The sequence below is a fragment of the Paroedura picta genome, chromosome 2 (genome assembly GCF_049243985.1).
Source record: "Paroedura picta isolate Pp20150507F chromosome 2, Ppicta_v3.0, whole genome shotgun sequence".
NCBI classification, from domain to species: Eukaryota; Metazoa; Chordata; class Lepidosauria; order Squamata; family Gekkonidae; genus Paroedura; species Paroedura picta.
Window position 1 is genome coordinate 86,064,066 of NC_135370.1, and position 18,878 is coordinate 86,082,943.

The 18,878-nt window shown below is 39.9% G+C and overlaps 1 protein-coding gene across 7 annotated transcripts in view; it reads left to right on the top strand.

Annotated features, from left to right (window-relative positions):
- Nucleotides 1–17,030, top strand: part of AP2A2 (adaptor related protein complex 2 subunit alpha 2) — a 69,148-nt gene extending 52,118 nt beyond the window's left edge. For 4 of the 7 annotated variants that reach the window (XM_077321438.1, XM_077321439.1, XM_077321436.1 and 1 more), the window contains exons 11-23: nt 1,363–1,545; nt 3,418–3,515; nt 4,144–4,375; nt 4,602–4,775; nt 6,385–6,548; nt 7,895–7,975; nt 9,403–9,485; nt 10,781–10,870; nt 11,423–11,546; nt 12,958–13,074; nt 13,545–13,614; nt 14,405–14,539; nt 14,754–17,030. In XM_077321438.1, the coding sequence (XP_077177553.1) occupies nt 1,363–1,545; nt 3,418–3,515; nt 4,144–4,375; nt 4,602–4,775; nt 6,385–6,548; nt 7,895–7,975; nt 9,403–9,485; nt 10,781–10,870; nt 11,423–11,546; nt 12,958–13,074; nt 13,545–13,614; nt 14,405–14,539; nt 14,754–14,831 (1,629 nt within the window). In that variant the 3' untranslated portion in view covers nt 14,832–17,030. The remainder of the gene's footprint in view (nt 1–1,362; nt 1,546–3,417; nt 3,516–4,143; nt 4,376–4,601; nt 4,776–6,384; nt 6,549–7,894; nt 7,976–9,402; nt 9,486–10,780; nt 10,871–11,422; nt 11,547–12,957; nt 13,075–13,544; nt 13,615–14,404; nt 14,540–14,753) is intronic. The other 3 variants (XM_077321441.1, XM_077321442.1, XM_077321440.1) reach the window with 1 other exon arrangement.
- Nucleotides 17,031–18,878: the final 1,848 nt, after the last annotated feature.

The following is an 18,878-nucleotide window of genomic DNA, read 5'->3' on the forward strand; positions in this document are numbered from 1 at the left end:
TCAGCCCTGCTAACAAGCTGCCCAGCCCCCACCTGCCCCACTTGATCTGGCTGCGAGCTGTGGCCCAAAGCCTCCTTAAACTGCCTGGCCAGGGGAGGGGTCCCTTTCAGGGCCCATTCTTAGGAACGGGCTTTGAAGCTAGTGTGTGTATTCATCTTTAATTATATATATAATCTATGCCTGTACTTATTGAATTGTGCATTCAAAATGTTTGAGCAGCTTGTTTATGTTAACTGCTGTGGTACATAAGATCACTAAGGAAAACAAAGTTTAGGCATTTGAGAATGGAGGATATTGCTATACAATATCAAAATGGTGGTGTAGCACAGTTGAAGCTATTGAGAGGAATAGCTAAGTTGTAAGTCCATTTCTAAACTTCATAATTTATAAGGAAAAAGTACCCCCAAGTGGGTTGAGGAAACTGGGTTTTCCCTGTTAAGCATCCATTGTGTTTATGTTGACTTCCGTGTGAAGATATAGTATGTTCAAGGAGAAGTAAAAGATTTTTATTAGTTCATGATTATTAATTTGTGTTGAGGTAGGATATAGGATCAATAGCATTTAGATGTTTTTTTTTTCCTGAACTAGCTGGCCTTGGCGAAATGGAATATGTAGAAATCCTGCTCTATTCTTTTATTTAATTTTGCTGTACTTGGTACTGAATAAACATGGTGGAAATCTTTGTACAAATTTGTGGTGGTGGAAAATGCTGTCATGTCAAAGTTGACTTATGGTGACCTCACAAGGACAGCCTTTCTCAACTTCTTTACTGTTGAGAAACCCCTGAAACATTCTTCAGGCTTCAAAAAATATGGTTGGGATCCATAGCTGTACATGCCAACCTGGGACCCCTCCCCTTCCCACTCCCTCCAGGCCCATCTCTTGCCATTATGGGAGGGGTGGGTGAGCTGACATGACCATATATGATCATATTACCAAATAAAAATGTAACAAATTTAGAAAATATATAAAAAATTAATTAACTCTCACCCATTGGGGAAACCCTTCCAGGGTCATCAAGAAACCCCAGGGTTTCATGAAACCCTGGTTGAGAAAGCCTGCCGTAGGGTTTTCAAGATGAGATGTTCAGATGTGGTTTGCCATTGCCTGCCTCTGCATCATGCCCCTGGGATTCCTTGAAGGTCTCCCATATAAAGACTAGCCAAGACTGATCCTGCTTAGCTTCTGAGATCTGATGAGATCAGGCTAGCCTGAATATCCAGAGTACGGTTTTACAAATTTACCTTCCTATGAAAACGCTGGAGAGCGTCACCCCAAGGGTCAGACATGACTCGATGTTTGCACAGGGGATACTTTTACCTTTTTAAGCTTCCTATAAGTTTGCATGCTGTTTTTGCTTAGGTGCTAAAGGTTGCAATTTTAGCTGAGAAATATGCAGTGGACTACACCTGGTATGTGGATACAATCTTGAATCTGATTCGAATTGCTGGGGACTATGTGAGTGAAGAAGTGTGGTACAGAGTCATTCAGATCGTAATTAACAGAGATGATGTACAAGGATATGCAGCAAAGACTGTATTTGAGGTAAGAAATTAGAGTTTCAATTATGAGAAGTCTTTGAACTGCAATGAGACCTGTTGATTGCTTCAGAAGCTGTTTTATTCTGCCCAATTATATTACAATTGAATCAATTTGTAGAGGTCTGCAATTTTTAGATTGATATTTTACAGCTTGGTGTAGTGGTTAGGAGTGCCTACTTCTAATCTGGCTAGCCAGGTTTGATTCCCCGCTCCCCCACATGCAGCCAGCTGGGTGACCTTGGGCTCGCCACAGCACTAATAAAGCTGTTCTGACCAAGCAGTAATATCAGGGCTCTCCCAGCCTCACCTGTCTCACAGGGTGTCTGTTTGTGAGCAGAGGAAAAGGAAGGCAATTTGTAAGCCTCTTTGAGACTCCTGGTAGAGAAAAGCAGCATATTCTGAATCAGGCTAAAGGTTTTGGTAATCACCTTCAAGACCATATGTGGTCAGGGCCCAGTGTATCTGAGGGACTGCTTTTCTGCCTACACCCTTCAAAGAGCCTTTTGCTCTGTCACCACCAACAAGTTAATCATCCCTGGCCCTAAAAAAGCCAACCTGGCCTCAACCAAGGCCAAAGCCTTCTCTGTCCTGGCCCCCACCTGGTGGAATGAGCTCATGAAGGAGATAAGCACTCTGATGGAACTAAAGCAGTTCCACAGGGCCTGAAAAAGGGAGCTCTTCCACCAGGCATTTGGTTGTGGTCGGCCAGAACCCACAACATCCACTGGGACCCTGAACCATCCTCCCAGGAATCCATGTACCAAACCTAAACCATGGACCTGTTGATTCCTATCCTGCTAAACTGTTATCTTCTGTTACTGTTATTGTTACCATTGTTGCATTCTATTTCATTGACAAAACTAAATAAATTAATTAACAATTAAATAAATAAATAGTTCCTGTACCAAACCCTACTGTTGGCAAGAGATGGTAATTAGGTAATGACTTCAGCACTACCACCCCTCTCTAAAGTGTGGTGGTATTTTATTTTTCCTTTTTTTTCTCCTAGATTACCTAGTTACCTCAACTGATCCACAATCTGCAGGCTCTTGATAAGACTTGTCTGGTCATGGGTTGCCTTCTGCTTCTTTGGTGAAATGTACTAGGCCTGTCACAATGAGATTAACCTGCCCATTTGCCATCAGCAAATCTGCCATTTGCGCCAACTTTAAGCACTTGGTTATCCATATATATGGTTATCCATATATATATAAAGCCTGAAAGCTTTACCCATGAGGTTGGGAGTTCGATCCCAGCAGCCGGCTCAAGGTTGACTCAGCCTTCCATCCTTCCGAGGTCGGTAAAATGAGTACCCAGCTTGCTGGGGGGTAAACGGTCATGACTGGGGAAGGCACTGGCAAACCACCCCGTATTGAGTCTGCCATGAAAACGCTAGAGGGCGTCACCCCAAGGGTCAGACATGACTCGGTGCTTGCACAGGGGATACCTTTACCTTTACCTATCCATATATGAGCCTCCTCTCTGCCTCCCAAGTTCAATTATCCCAGGTTTCTGCAAGAACATCCAAGTTTGTTTGTTTTTAAATGACTCAACTGAGTGAGCTCCCATGAAAAGTTGTAAAGTTTCCTCCAAAATCTAAGGATTACGAACAATCTATTATATGAACAGATTATATCCAGTGATAAATAATAAATATGGAGTTTAGTTAGGACCTGGATCTGAATGGATTCTAGCTGTAGCATTCTGATGCCTCGTGGAAATGAGACAATCTTAAAATTCGGAACAGAGATAAAAACCCCTTCCTGACCCCCATTGGGATGTCACTGTGAAGCACCAAAATAAAAATAAAGGATCTTCAGCAGTGTTATGCCTGAGTGCACATATATTAAATGTATTGAACATCTTATTTTAATAGGCTCTTCAAGCACCTGCCTGCCATGAGAACTTGGTAAAAGTAGGCGGTTACATCTTGGGAGAATTTGGAAATCTGATTGCTGGTGATCCAAGATCTAGGTACAGATATCTTGAACAGAATTGGGAAATGTTTTCTTGGTATAACAGAGAAGCAGCCAATTTTAAAGTTGGATGGAAGTCTTCATCAGTAATGTGCATTTGTTCATACACAGTGACATATTTCTATGGTTGCATGCAACTTTTCCATCCATGTCTTGTCCTCATGTTCACTTGCATGCTTGCATGTAATTCTCCACTAAAATGGTTTATGTCTGACAGTTTTTCCCCAGTAACATAGCTAATTGTTCAGTTATCTAGCAGCAGCTTTAGGTTCTGCTCCTTTCATTAGTATACTGCTTTCTGGAACAACTTCCTTGAGTTAGATCTCTTATACATCCTCCCCCTGGCTGTGGTGACCCCTGGGGAGCATGACATGATATAGCTTTGTAAATTTGGCTAGGAGGCTATGTAGAGAGAGCTCTATGGGGTTGTGGGTCTAAAAGCTTGATCTGTGTTTTTAAAATGATCTGTGCCTGAGTAGTACAGCTGCACTATGTAAAATGCCAAGTTCAAGGTTGCGAAAATCTCATGAGTGGAGCCTTAAAATTCTAGGTTGTTAAACAGTGCACTTCCATGCATCAAGTAACTGTATTTGCCAAACTGTAATCTCAGTTGTCTTTCCCCCCAGTCCTCTGATCCAGTTCAACCTGCTGCACTCCAAGTTCCATTTGTGCAGTGTTCCTACCCGTGCTTTGCTTCTGTCTACTTACATCAAGTTTGTGAATTTGTTTCCTGAAATAAAAACGACCATTCAGGATGTGCTGCGCAGTGATAGTCAGCTGAAAAATGCTGATGTTGAGCTACAGCAGAGAGCTGTTGAGTACCTGAGGCTCAGTACAATTGCAAGTACTGATATCCTGGTATGTATGCACAACTGAAGTCAGTCCTGCATACTTGTGAACCTTGTGTCTATGAATGTTGTTCAGTTTGAGTTATGTTGGGGTGTTCCATTAAGTAGTGAGGTTGCATTATTTGATTTCTGACTAGTAAATAGGTGATAATTTTAGTGGATTCTGAAAAATGAATTTTTACCTTACCAAAGGGAACACATGCCTAGTTTTCATATTGTCTTGTTTTCCCTATAAGGCAACTGTGCTAGAAGAAATGCCTCCCTTTCCAGAGAGGGAGTCTTCCATTCTGGCCAAGCTCAAGAAGAAAAAAGGCCCCAACACGGTTACTGACTTAGAAGAGACAAAAAAGGAGAGAAACTCCGATGTGAATGGTGGGACTGAAGCTACCCTTGTCAATGCCAGTACTGTGGTAAGATTCTTTTAACAGCTTACCAGTCCTCTGCTGTTTTTTAGGTAGCTTTTAGGGGTCCTGGGTGAGAAAGGGTGTTGGTGCATATATGCTTACTAAAAGGCTTTCAGCTATATTGCTACCTGTGTGTTAGAAAAACATTTTCCAAAATATTGTTCAAAGGCTCTTCTACTTGTCTGAAGTCATTCTGTAAGTAGCCCTGTTTTCTGAAGATCAAAAACTTGCACCATATGGAGGGGGGGCTCCCTCCATATTTTGGAGGGAGCAGATTTTGGAAAAAGCAGATTTGAATAGTACAAAAAATCAGAGTCCAGCAGCACCTTTAAGACCAACAAAGATTTATTCAGGGCGTGAGCTTTCAAGTGCAAGCACTCTTCCTCAGACTATGAATAGTGTTTGGTATATTTTTTAGTACACTGTATTGATGTCAGGAATATTTTCATAAGTCTGTCGGATGGGCTCTATGTATGTTGAAGTTCTCAAATAATTATGTAAATTTTACTGGCTTAAAGTTGATTACAGCTTAATTTGTATGCTCTGTGAGCCCTCAGAATTTACCCACTCATCCATCTCCCATAAAAGTGGAGCTCTAATGCCTCACTGTAAATGTAACATTAGGACACTTCTGAAGATTTTCAGTTGGAGGTTGTCTTGCAAGTCTCTGGGACAAAAATATGATACAGGTATTAAAAGAATGCAGGAGTGACTTGTGAGTAAAAACAGATATATACAATCTTTTCATATCATGACTTCAGGAAATACTACTCAAGCCTTCCTGCCCACTGTAAGTTGGATTGATGTCTTATTAATATGAGTTTTAACCCAGTGTTGCAGTATATTTTTTTCTGTTTCTAGGTAGTTTTCATTGTATGCTTTGGAGATCAGTTTCCCTCAGAAAGTTTTTTGGGTGTTTGTTTTTATAGCCTACCCTTCTGGGTTGGCTTAAGGCGGGTAACAATTTATGGCAACTCTATAGGCCTTTCAAAGCAAGAGATGTTTGGAGGTGGATTACCATTGCCTGCCTCTGTGTCACAACCCTGGCACTCCTTGGTGGTCGCCCATCTAAATACTGACCAGGGCTGGAGCCGTCTTAGTTTCTGTGATATGATAAGATTAGGCTAGTGTGCACTATCCATAAATTAGGGCAGGGGTAGTCAAACTGTGGCCCTCCAGATGTCCATGAACTACAATTCCCATGAGCCCCTGCCAGCATTTGCTGGCAGGGGTTCATGGGAATTGTACTCATAGACATCTGGAGGTCTGCAGTTTGACTACCCCTGAATTAGGATAACAAATTCAGAAAATTGCTGTGGTATACCAGGCAATGGGTTGGATCCAGCCATCTTTTCCCACCTAATGTAGCCTAATCCTATTTCTCATGGCCATTGGCCATTCAGATATAAGGGCAACCTTTTTCTCAAAGGATAACTTTCATATTTTTTCACCAGAGCTAGCTGTATCCAATCATGAGGCCTTAACAATATTCTATTTGAATAGGAAAAAACATGCAGGATTAGGCTGGTATTTGGTAATGGCCTGTTTTGAAATTTGGCTTTCTGTCCCTATGAGCCTGTGTTAATTGTGTACTTCCAAACATCTTCTCTTACAGTCAACCCCATCTCCTTCAGCAGACCTTTTAGGTCTAGGGGCAGTGCCAGCCACAAACTCTGTACCTCCCCCAACATCCAGTGGTAGCTTATTGGTGGACGTGTTCTCAGATTCTTCTGCAGTTCCTGCATCCCTTGCACCTAATTCTGAAGATAACTTTGCAAGGTACTTAAATCATAGGAGTCTGGGGGAAATTTGCTTTTTTTTCTTTCCTGGCTCCAAACAACCAAGTACAGTTCCTATTTACTTAACTGAGATCCAAAATGTTGACACTGAACTGGAGTAAAAATCATGGAATTAAAGAGTTGAAAGGGCCTCTAAGGTCAGTGTGGGTAGACTTTTCTGCAGACCCTGGGGTGTGTAGGGGATTGGAAATATAGTTTGTTTCTTGCAGTTTTTCTTTATTGCTGCCTCATAAATTTGGCATCATATAGCAGTAAAAAATTCCTCATCATGGAATATATATACTTTAGCAAAATAGTTAGTGCATGTGGTTATTGCTTATATTTTTCCTATATACAAAATGCAGAAAATCAATTTCTATACAACAAAATAGAATTTCTTTCCCTGACAAATTGGGATAACAATATTTTCACTTACAAGACTAACTTTTGCTGAATTTAACATCTATTTAAAATCCCAACAATTACATGGAATAATTCTTGTTTCAGATTTGAGTTGCCATGTTTAAGTATCTTAGTATCCTATTTTGTGTGTCTTTTAAATTTCACTTTGTGTAAGAATATGTTAGTTTGTATATGATGGTATGAAGATTTTCCAGTAGACTTATTCAGATCACTTTTATCAGTAGTTGAGAGTGCCAAACACATGAAGCTGTTCTGAATAAGCTGGATTTTGCTACCCTTGATCAAATAGAAGGTTTCTTAAATTACAGTTCCAAAATACAGTTTCTATTTAATTTGTCATCTAGTCAAAGCCCGTATCACTTTTTAATTAGCTAGCAATATAGTGTTTGCTCAGGAACTGTTAGCTTAATGAAAATCACTGAAGTATCTGAAGTTGGCATGGGCATGAATACAACTGTGTGCATGCAAGCATCGCATATCTTGCCCATGTTCCTCTCCTGACCCCAGGAAAATTTATTCAGAGTCATGAGATAGCTCCTCAACCAGCGTGGCTTCAATAAGAAAAGCAAAGAGGGCAAAGTCCCCCTCTTCAATTAACTGAAGAAGAGGTGATTTCTCCCTCTTTCCCCTTCTCAGTGTAGGTCCCCATGTTTTACTGTTTTGCCATATGTGTGCTCCAGTCTTCAGATTGCCTTTTTAGGCTCTCAAGCAGTTTCTAGTGGTATTGAATATCAATTTCCTCAAGCTGTCTTGAGCAATTTGAGGGAGAGGGAATACACAAAGCATAATTTAACATACTGGCTTTTAAGGTTACACCCATAAAATGCTGTACCTAAAGGAGTAGGACCCCCCCCCCTTAAGTTTTCTACTAACAATTGCCTCCATCTTTCTTGCTGCCTCCTTTCTCTCTGCTGTTTCACTTAGTCCTGACCTGGCTTCAACTGAGCAGGTAGTTTCTGAGGAACCAGCTGATGCTGTGCATGATGCTGATGAACTTTTTCACAAGTAAGCAATACTAAAATTGTGCAGGACTGGGCATGGGCAACTGGTATAGACTTTAAATCGAACAAAATCAAATTTAAAAGCCAATTTAATATTAAGTCAGAAATCACCTCTTCTTGGAGACTAAGCAATAGTACAAATACGAAACCATGATGGAATGTTTTCGTGTAGTTTTCACTGTAGGTTTACTTATGATTATGAAAGTGGTTGTCTACATATGGAAGTCCAAATTAGTCAGAATGAAGTTTGAAGATTGCAGGAAAAGCATTGGAAGGAATAAGGAGTAATTCAAGCTTGTGTATTTTGCCAGAAAACTACGCAGTTTTCATAGCTATTATAGAATTAATATTTTTCAACTTCTCAGTATTACTTTTTCCTTTAGCTGATAAATTATATAGATGTTCATCACTTGACTGGTAACATATATGAGTGAGCAATGCTTTTCAACAGAACAGGTTCACACAGTCAATTATGAGCTGTAAGCAGCTAAGAAACTGAGCTTGTGAAAAGACTGGGTAAAACCCAGCATAATCTTTCTGTCATATCCAAGTTGGTAACACAGCTTTGGACGGTCATTTTAATTGGGGCTGATGGTTTTCATCTTCTCGTGCTTGGGAATTTAATGTAATCTAGAACTTCTAGCCTATATAACGTGCTGTTGTATGGGTGGGCAAAACCAAGAATTTTTGCAGGCATTTATCAGATCAGTGATAAAAAGATTTCCAGTCTCTTTTAGATGGCAGAATCAGCTTTCATAATCATGTAGGCTATCATACCCATTTTCGGGATGAAAAATGTAAATACTTGCCCAAGCTAATGCGTTTCCCACATCTGTGTCCACTGAACCCTACTAAGTTATCTCACACTAGCACCACTTCTGTTTGAAATCCCAAAATATTCTTATACATTTTGCTTTAGTAGAAAACAAATCTACAGCTATTTGTAATGTGCTGCAGTCCGCCTTCAATGGAACGTGTGATAAAAAAATAATTCATATTTTAAAAATATGCTGAGGAAAGTTAACCCTAGTTAAAGGTGAACAGTCTGGCAAATATCATTCTAATCTGATTTAGTAGTCAGTAGTTAGAATGATGGTAAATAGATAAAGGTCTGACAAAAAAAAGTTCCTGATGATAATCTCAAACAGTTGTGTATCATTTTGTGTTGCATAAAAATGATAGTGTTTTTTTTTAATTTTGTCTTGCATACTTGGTAAGATTATTTGTAATTTGTAGTATGGATTACAAATAATCTTACCAAGTATGCAAGACAAAATTAAAAAAAAATACTTTTTATGTTCCTGACTTAGTATCAGCCTAGATGTAGCCTTTCTCCTTCAGTTGCACCAACAAGTTTAAATATTACCACCAAGCACTTTGGTAGTTATATGTAACAAGATTCCTACAGTTTGGCTGTCCTTCCTTTCCCAGGTTTGTTTGCAAAAATAATGGAGTCTTGTTTGAGAATCAGTTGCTTCAGATTGGTTTGAAATCTGAATTTCGACAGAATTTGGGTAAGAACACTACAGAATGTGATAAACTGTCTTGAGAGCCAGTTTGGTGTAGTGGTTTGGAGTGCGGCCTACTTCTAATCTGGCTAGCCAGGTTTGATTCCCCGCTCCCCCACATGCAGCCAGCTGGGTGACCTTGGGCTTGCCACGGCACTGATAAAACTGTTCTGACCGGGCAGTGATATCAGCGCTCTCTCAGCCTCACCCACCCCACAGGGTGTCTGTTGTGGGGAGAGGAATGGGAAGGCAACTGTAAGCCGCTTCGAGCCTCCTTCGGGTAGGGAAAAGTGGCATATAAGAACCAACTCTTCTTCTTCTTCTGATGGGTCTTTATAGCACTGAGGTTGTCTCTTTTTAAAAAGGAAGTTATGTTTTTTGTATCAAAAGGGAAGAGTGTATTAGATCTCTATGGCTCTCTGCATATCTTCTGAAAGCCTTATGAGTACTTCCGGCTGTTCAGACTGGCTAGCCGGGTCCCAGCAAACAAAGACTAGGCTGCATAAGTCTTTTGCTCCCTTTGTTCTGTCTTCAAGGTTCATGTTCCCTGATCTCAGGAACGGAGTTCAAATATCTTCTAATTACCAGCTGGCATTATATAGTTTTGTGGGGGTTTTTAAAGAATAATCACAGGCTTCATAGGGCTGACACCTGTTGGTAGGGAAGCATGCAGGGGGCTTTCTCTGACAGAGAGAGAGAGAGAAACAAGATTGTCTTGTTCTTAGGCACCCAGCTGGATGCTGTTGCCCTGCAGTGTTCTCAGACCATGTTATCATTCTTTGGCAACTGAGTTGAATGAGGAGGAGCCAGGCTTCTGGTAGTGATTTGCAATGGTAGCAACTATCTTCCACCAAGGCATTTAGGTGGAGTATCTACGGGGCTTTCACTTTCAGATTTTGTGAAAGCCTCACTCATGCAAGATATACAATTCAAATGTGATCATTGCTTTCCCTTTCAGTCTGGTTTTATTACTGCTTTTGTTTGCCCTTTTAAATGCTTTTATGGTAAACTCCCTTAAAGGACAAATTACTGAAATACTTGCTAGCGTTTGGGCTTTCTGTTTACAGTATATTGAAATAAAGTTTATTAGGCTCCTACATAACCGGCAATTGCATTTTAGTTTTGTATCCCCCCCCCCCCCGAAAAAAATAATAATTCAACTATGCCTACTTGCTGATCTTTCTAAAGAAGTCTGAACACAGTACAAATGTCATGTTAGTTGATTCTCTTATTGGGCATCATGGGGATAATTTAGATGACCTGTACTAAATCATATGGAAGTAATACGTTTTTCTTTGCAGGTCGGATGTTCATATTTTATGGTAACAAGACTTCAACACAATTTTTAAACTTTACTCCAACACTAATCTGTTCGGATGATCTTCAGTCAAATATCCTTTTGTTGCCCGATGCTCTTATTAAGAGAAATGTGATTAATTTGCATATCGGAATAAGAATACATACTGTATGGACCCCATGGCATACAGGGAAATAAAAAAAATGGTGCTTATATTTATGCCGAACACCACGTCTGAAAGTACAGACTGACCCCCTTTTTCCTGTTTTGCTCTGGTTGTTGTCTACAGAAAATATTTGCTCTCACCATAGTAGTAGTTCAGTTCCTAGATGATAGTCCATGATCTAAGTAGCACACTTTTCTTTTTTGAAACAGCTAAACCAGAATTGTTCTGAACCATCAGATGGTATTAGTAGTGGTATTTGGTAACATGTTTGAAGCCTGTGGTTACTCTATTTGTAAAGTATTACCCCAAGTGCTCAGGTTGTATGTATGTTTGGAGTGTCATTCACATACATCCCAGTAATAATTTGCCTGTTATTTTCTCTGGTCCATTTTTTCATTTAATTAACATTTAAAATGAAATAATTGGTAAGATTTTCTGATATCCTCTTGGCAAAGTATCTTTTTTTCCTTATCTTATCACGCCTGAATCTGCAGACGAAGCCGGTCGATCCCATCGTGGAGGGGGGTGCCCAAGTGCAGCAAGTTGTAAATATTGAATGTATATCAGACTTCATGGAAGCCCCAGTGCTAAATATTCAGTTCAGGTACAGTTGTAATTTTGCATGCTGTCTTGCATTTAAATTAAGGAATGGAAGCCACTGAAGGAAGAAGAGTTAAAATGGTTGGGTTTATTTTAAAGATAAAGGAAAAGGTGTCTCCATTTCCAGCTCTAATGGCTTGCCCTCAGTTATCTGGCTGGGTTTCTCCAGTGGGTCTCCTCAGGCCACAGAATGGGGAAGGAAAGGGGGACTTGTGTCTTCCTTCTCCTTTCAGCAGGATCACAGGTTTTTTTGGCACCAGAATTTTGTATCCTTTTTCCTTAACCTTTTCCAGGAGTCTGCCTTTAAAGGCCCAAGTGGACCCACTCTTTCCCTGAAGGGGGGCTGTGATTCATTCATCCGCTGTCCCCCCGTCCTGGGATGCTGGATGGCTGGCTTCTCTCTTCCTTCATCTACCCCTTCTCCTGTCCTGTTGCCTATTTCAGGGGCTTGGTTGAGGTAGACTGCCAGCCCTTAGTCTCTACTCCTGCTTTCCTCTGGCCCTCCCAAGCTTATGCTTCTGGCCCTGTCTGGGCTCCTGCTCTGGCTTGCACTTGTGCAGGCCTCTCTGGCTCTGCTCTGGCTTCCGTCCTTGCTGTGGAGACTGCTGTCTTCCCTGGGCTACTCCATTGTTGGCTCTCAATCTGTTCATCTGCCTGCAATTGGTGGCAGGCAAGGACTAGCTCTACCACTTTTCCCATGCCCATCTTTGTTGGTCTCAGCCACTCCAAGCCTGACATAAATTACAGTGCTTTTACTTAACATGCCATAGATGCTTGCTCCATATTGATTATTAGTGTTTCTTCCACACTCTGGTAGTTGTTCCTTACTTGTTTTGTTGTTTGGATCAGTTCTAATTTATTACAGCATCCTCTGTATCTAATACAATAGTACAATATCTGGAGCCATTTACTTGTAGCTTGAAGTGCAGTCTCAGCTGGTCCTTTTTGAACAAAATCTTGTCCTGCTTAAAAGTATATCCCTCTGAATTCAGCAGTACATACTCCAAAGTAACATGTATGGCAGGCATAACTACATTAGAATAGCTGTGGTTCTGACATTACTGATCTCAGATGCCTGCTGTTTGTTCAGGCCTGTGCAATCACGATCCTGTCTTGGCAACATTTGAACACTGGGCAGTATGTCTTGCCTTGAGGGCTTTAAGCTTACAGGACAGCTGTTCTCAGACTCCAGTTGTAGAGCTCTAGCATTTGTAGGGGAAAAAAACTTTTTAAAAAAACTCAAATTATTTGGAGGGGTTAAGTAAGGTTCAATAGAGCTTACATCAGCATAGCCTTTGTGGAGTGCCTTGTAACACAGTAAACTTACCACGGTAGATCATCTTGCTGGGCAGATCCAAGAAGTGTTTACAGTTGTTATAGGCTTCCTTTTCTCTCTCTCTCCCCCCCCCCCCCAGGTATGGTGGAACACTGCAAAATGTCTCTGTGAAGCTGCCCATCACATTGAACAAATTCTTCCAGCCTACAGAAATGGCCTCTCAAGACTTTTTCCAGCGATGGAAACAGCTGAGCAAGTAAGATGGGTTGGATGCTGCATGGCTTCTCTTGGTAGCTATTGTATTGTTTTGTCCCATGAAAACTCAATTGCATGAGGCTGCAGCAGGAAAGTTGTCACAAACGTACATTTGCCACTTAAAAAAATATAAGGTGGAGTGTAGGCAAAACTGTGTTAATAGCAGAAGGCAACAGTAGTATGTATAGTTGATTAAATGTAAATGTATCACTTCGATAATTTTAATATGGACAGCTCACTTGAAGAATTACTGATGGGATAATAGACAACTGAATCAGATTCCTTGACTGACATCTGTGTCAACTGAGTAGGGAAACTAAGGGGGAGGGGGAAGTCACCCCAAGTGCAGATGCTGTATTTGCTTACACATTCCATTGCTCCATGTAAAACAACTTCACTTTCTCATTTTTGTCTGCTTCATACAAAAGTGTAGTGAATGTTAATTACCGTTGCCTTATTGTTGCCCTGTAGCCCCCAGCAAGAAGTGCAGAACATCTTTAAAGCAAAAAATACGATGGATACAGAGATCGCAAAGGCAAAGGTTGGTAATGGCTCTGATACTTGGGATTGGATGATGCTTTACTCTCTATTACAGAGGTGGCCAAACTGTGTCTCTCCAAAGGTCCATAGACTACAATTACCATGAGCCCCTGCCAGCATGGTCTATTACAAGTGAAGTGGTATTGATGTGGGCATCTCTCCCAACCCTCCCCTTACCTTATGGAGAAATATGTTGCACTAATTGGGTTGCCTGAAGTCAATAGAAGATGTAGATGAGTCAATAGAAGATATAATAAGGCTTAATTACAGAGTTACTTGATTTCCTAAAATGGAAACTGAGAAATTTTGTTTGCCCCCTGTTTGATCACAGAAAGAAGGGGGTCTATGGAAGGGTGGGATATAAATGTAAAAATAATTTTAAAATAAATACATTTGCCTAGACCTTTTAAGGGTTGATCTCTTGTTGACTGTGAATCTGTTGCTTATAGATAAGTCTAGGCAAAGTCTCAAAAGTTTCCACAGCCAGCTCTCGGTAATGTCCAGCAGTCCATAGTGGGCCTTTGAAGGAGTATCGTGTGCCAGCTGGTGCTTCTGTTGTTATTGGAGAAATCATTGGAATGCATAGAATACTCTTTCTCCAAGCAGTCCTGTTAGTCAGCGATAGTTAAGAAAGGTTACCTGAAAGCTATTGGTCTTGATATAGATGTCTTAGATGTCATACACCACTTTTTAAACAAATTTCTCCTCTTCTACCCCCACCCCCCAGCCACCCAACATTTCATCTAGAAGCCAAAAGATGCAATCTCCTTGTTGGCTTTTTTCATTGACAGATCATTGGCTTTGGCACGGCTTTACTTGAAGAGGTGGATCCCAACCCTGCTAATTTTGTTGGAGCTGGTATTGTACATACAAAAACAATCCAGATAGGATGTTTGATGCGTCTTGAACCCAACATGCAGGCACAGGTAGTGGCTTTGTTTGTATATGCTGTGTACACACTGGCTTTCAGCAGCTGTGTATTTTCTTTTCTTAGGTGCACAAATGGTTCTTATGCTTCCAATAATGAAGTGATTTATTTTCTCTATTAGCACAAATGCAGGCAGAATGCATTGTCTGCAGGGTCCAGCTTTAGAAATACCTCACCTGGTTGAAGCATAACCTTGTTCTGTTTTTTTCCAGATGTATAGATTAACATTGCGAACGAGTAAAGAGACAGTATCCCGAAGATTATGTGAATTGCTGTCAGAGCAGTTCTGAACAGTGATGCAAGATCATTTTTGACTCTCCGTTTCTGCCATTTGTCCTCATCATGCTCCAGAAATGTCTTGTGTACTTGTGTCTGCAGAAAGAATTGCTGCCACATTCACATCCCTGCCTTAAAAGGACCGGCCCCTTTTTGTGTGAAATATATGTACAGTATAACACTACTTTAAACATTAAAAAGGCTTTCAAACATCTGCGGGGTGACAGGGGAAAATGGGATCTTGTGTTTCGACTCAGTCATTCTCTGTATATGTTTGCCGAAGTTTGGGTTGCTTGAAAATTGTAGCTTGTAAGGATGGCTAATGCGGCGAAGGAAAAGGAAATCTTGCTGTATGTTCCTGGTAGTAAATTGCCTTAAATCCATTTTTCTAGCATTCATCTCCGTTGCTCTAGCAAAGATGGATGGAGGCATTGCTCAGATGGGATGGCAATATTGTTGTGTTCTAAGGCTGTGAACTGTACATGGCTCAGCATTCAAGAAAATGCACTAGAAGACAGAGTCCAGGGTGTTAGACACTGCTTTCATGAATGTTACTGGTATCTCTTTTGCATAAACGTTTAACAAGGACTTCTAAAAAGCATGCCTAATCTGACTCCTGGTGTAATATTGTCGAATAACTTGCATCAGATTCCACACACCTGTCCAATATTTTTTTCAAGTTTGGAACTACCAAAGAATACTTGTCTTGACAATTGTTTGCCTAAGGGAAAAAAGGTTGGTATATTGGGCACAAGGTGCTTTCTAAAGCTATAGAGAGAGAGGGTACAATAATACAGTCCTTCACTTGCACAGCCTCTGTAGGAGAGGTTATAATATATCCCCCCCACACACACATACATACCTTTCCTCTTCTTTGTTACTATTATGAGTTTTCAGTTTCGTACTCACTAAGAATCATATGGATCTGATGGTAGACTGGGTATCTAGTCAGATGGGAATGAAATTGTGGGCTTCTGCAAGAATGAGAGGCCTTGATTGTTTCTAAGCAACATTGTCACATTACCAGTATAATTTCTACCTGACTTTGTCAGCTAGTTCAAAAACCCAATAAATATTTCTCTGACAATGGCTTTCATAATAGCATGCATTAAAGCAATCTTGCACAGAAGCAGGTCAGTGCCTTCTTTTTGAAGTCTGAAGCACACATATTTTGCTCATGTCACTCATGCCCATTTGTGTATGGATGAGAGAGAAAAGAGTTGTTAAGAAATGGGTCTACAACTGGGTCATGGACATCAGACATACTGAGTAGATCTGATATAAATGTTCTTGCTGTTTGGCTTAAGTGTTAAGAAGAAACTCCTGGCCAAACTGGTTGGAGTTGTCTTATCAAGAATACATTACATTTTATAAAAAGTCTCATTTTAAAGTGGATATGGGCTTAAAATCTATTTAGGTTTTGTAAAGGGGGTAAGTTCTACAGCAACAGTTAAACTGAAGCACATTATATTGAGTTATTTGGTGTATAACTGAATAAAGTAATAAAAGTAGGATAACTGCCACATTCCTGTCACTGAAAGCATTTCTATCATAGCATTGTGGTATCATTGTAATCTGTACAGTATTATTAACTAGTATAAAAATGTAAGGTCTTTTGCAGTTTGCCTTGTCATATGTCAGATGTTTGGATGAACTGTTATCTTGTTTAGAACACAACTCTGTCACTCTGGAGCATGAGTTTATTGCTCTCTTTTTAACGCCACTGTTGTTGTGTCCTGTTCACAGATATAATTGTTGTTGTGACACTTCCTTGATCTCCGTACAGAAACAACAGGCTAAAGAGCAGATGTGTGAGGAAGGGGCTATAATTGGTAAATTAACTTTGCACAGAGGGCTTCGCCTCTGATATGAGCCATATCAGCATTGTTCTGAAGAAGACTTAATGGGATAAATAACCTTATTACCAAAGTTGTGTATCAGTCTGTCCTAAACAGAAGCAATAGTTTCTGTGACTAAAGCAGTATTAGTAATCAGAGTACAGTATTTGTAATGTTGAAATACCTAAGCAGAATGACAAAATTGTTCATATTTAGGCCTACACTCCAATGTGTAATGTGTAGTCACTTTCACTTTTAAGGGGGGGAAAATCATAAGCTTATATGGTAGATTTTCGTTATGACTGTATAAAGTTTGAAAATATATAAATTTAATCATGTTACTTTAATGGAAAAATAAATGTCTATAGAATGAGACTTTGTTTCCTTTTCTTATCTGAAGAGCTGGTGTCCATTTAATGTGCAATAATACACTGAAAGCATGTAAGAATGACAATTCTTGCAGTGTGAATCATTGACATGTTTATTTAAAACTCTGTCAGAGTTGGCCTTGACTTATATAATTAAATAGAGCCTTTATGTTATTCTAGAGAAAAATAACCAGTTGGTTAATGTTTACTGCTTTACAGCATTACGTAGAGGGAATAATCAAGAAACCAAAGACTCATGTGGTTCCAAGGAAACTGGACCTAATTTATAGCAAAAATAGGCCATAACTTTTAGACGCGTACGAAATGGCCAGAAAAGTGTTTCTTCCATAACATGAACAGTAAATTTCCATTCTGTTAAGTCTAAATATCTGTAACATGCACAACAAGAAATGCATGCACCGCATTTGTAATGTTTGTCCTGAAGTTGCATTTTGTCCCTGGTTTTCTATTTTATGTAGAAAAGTAGGCAAACAATATGCCAAAGAGGATCATGGCACTGGTTTAATATATATAAAACTTGGTTGTTGATGCTAGGCAAAATTGATTTTTTTTTAAATCTGTTAAAGAAAAATGTTGTTTTTATCAATGTTGTTTGCTTTTTGCTTGCTCTTGAGAGAATATGTGCAGGCCTAAGGTGTGTGGTCTTTTTGGCTACCAGCTTTCTAGCAGAATCTTTCTGACCCTGTGAGAGGAATTGTGTTCAGAACAGAATATGTGGTTCAGTCACCTTAATTAGGGGACAAGACTCTGAACCTTGACTCTCTTCTTGACATCACTGCATGTAGAATCCTGGAGGTAGCAGCCAAGTATGGAGCAAATAGCCTCTCTGCTTTTTAAAATTACGAAACATAATTCCCACCCTAAAATATGTCTGCATGAAATACAAATTTATAATGGTATTGTCTGTTTTACTTATGCGTCTTTACACATGCTTGCATTCATCTTACCACTTCATGCAATGAAGCTGAATTGTTCTTCGTTGAAGTGGTCATTCCACTGGAGGGAAAGCTAGTTAAATTGGTGGAGAGCTGCTGACTTGGCTGAATGGGGTTGAAGCATGAAAGCCCACTATTTCATACATATTATCTGGGCAAATCAGAGCCCATTAGCTTTATTAATGGAATCAGGGTGTCTATATCCATTTCAGTCTTGCTCAAAATTGTTCTTAAAATCTGTAACTTAGAACTCCAATTCAAAAACCATGGGCAAAAAAATAAAGTGTTCCAGAGTTCTTAATTACATTGACTTGAAGAATTTTAAATGCAACTGCTTAAAATCATGATATGATATAAAATTCTACTAGATTTGCTTCAAGTGACTTTAAACTATATTCATACTTTCATAAATGCCCATATTTGTATAATTTAAACAAGTATGATCAGCATCTATATCCAGGCCTCTACTAATATTGCCACTGAGTCCTCTAACTTGGGGGAGGGGAGGGGGGAGGGGAAATAGTTTTAATAAAATTAAACATTTAAACTTTGTCAGTAACTGGAGTGTTGCAGACATTCATTAGAGGGAATCTGATAGAATTGCTTTTTAGGGAGAGCAGGGAATATTAGTCTGGACCAAACTCTAGAGAAACCACAGTTGGGCACAACCCCTCCCTCCTTGAGTAACCTGAGAACTTGCTCTCTTAACCTTTCCAATTGTGACACTAAACTTAACGTGGGCTACTCTTTATCCATATTTGTATACTCTTGTGGCAATCATCTCCAAAGTCCCACCTCCCCATCACTGCTCTGAATCATTTGCGTCTCATATTAAGAACTGAGTTGTCTGCCAATACATTACACATTTTATTATGTGGAACGATTATGATGATGAAGGA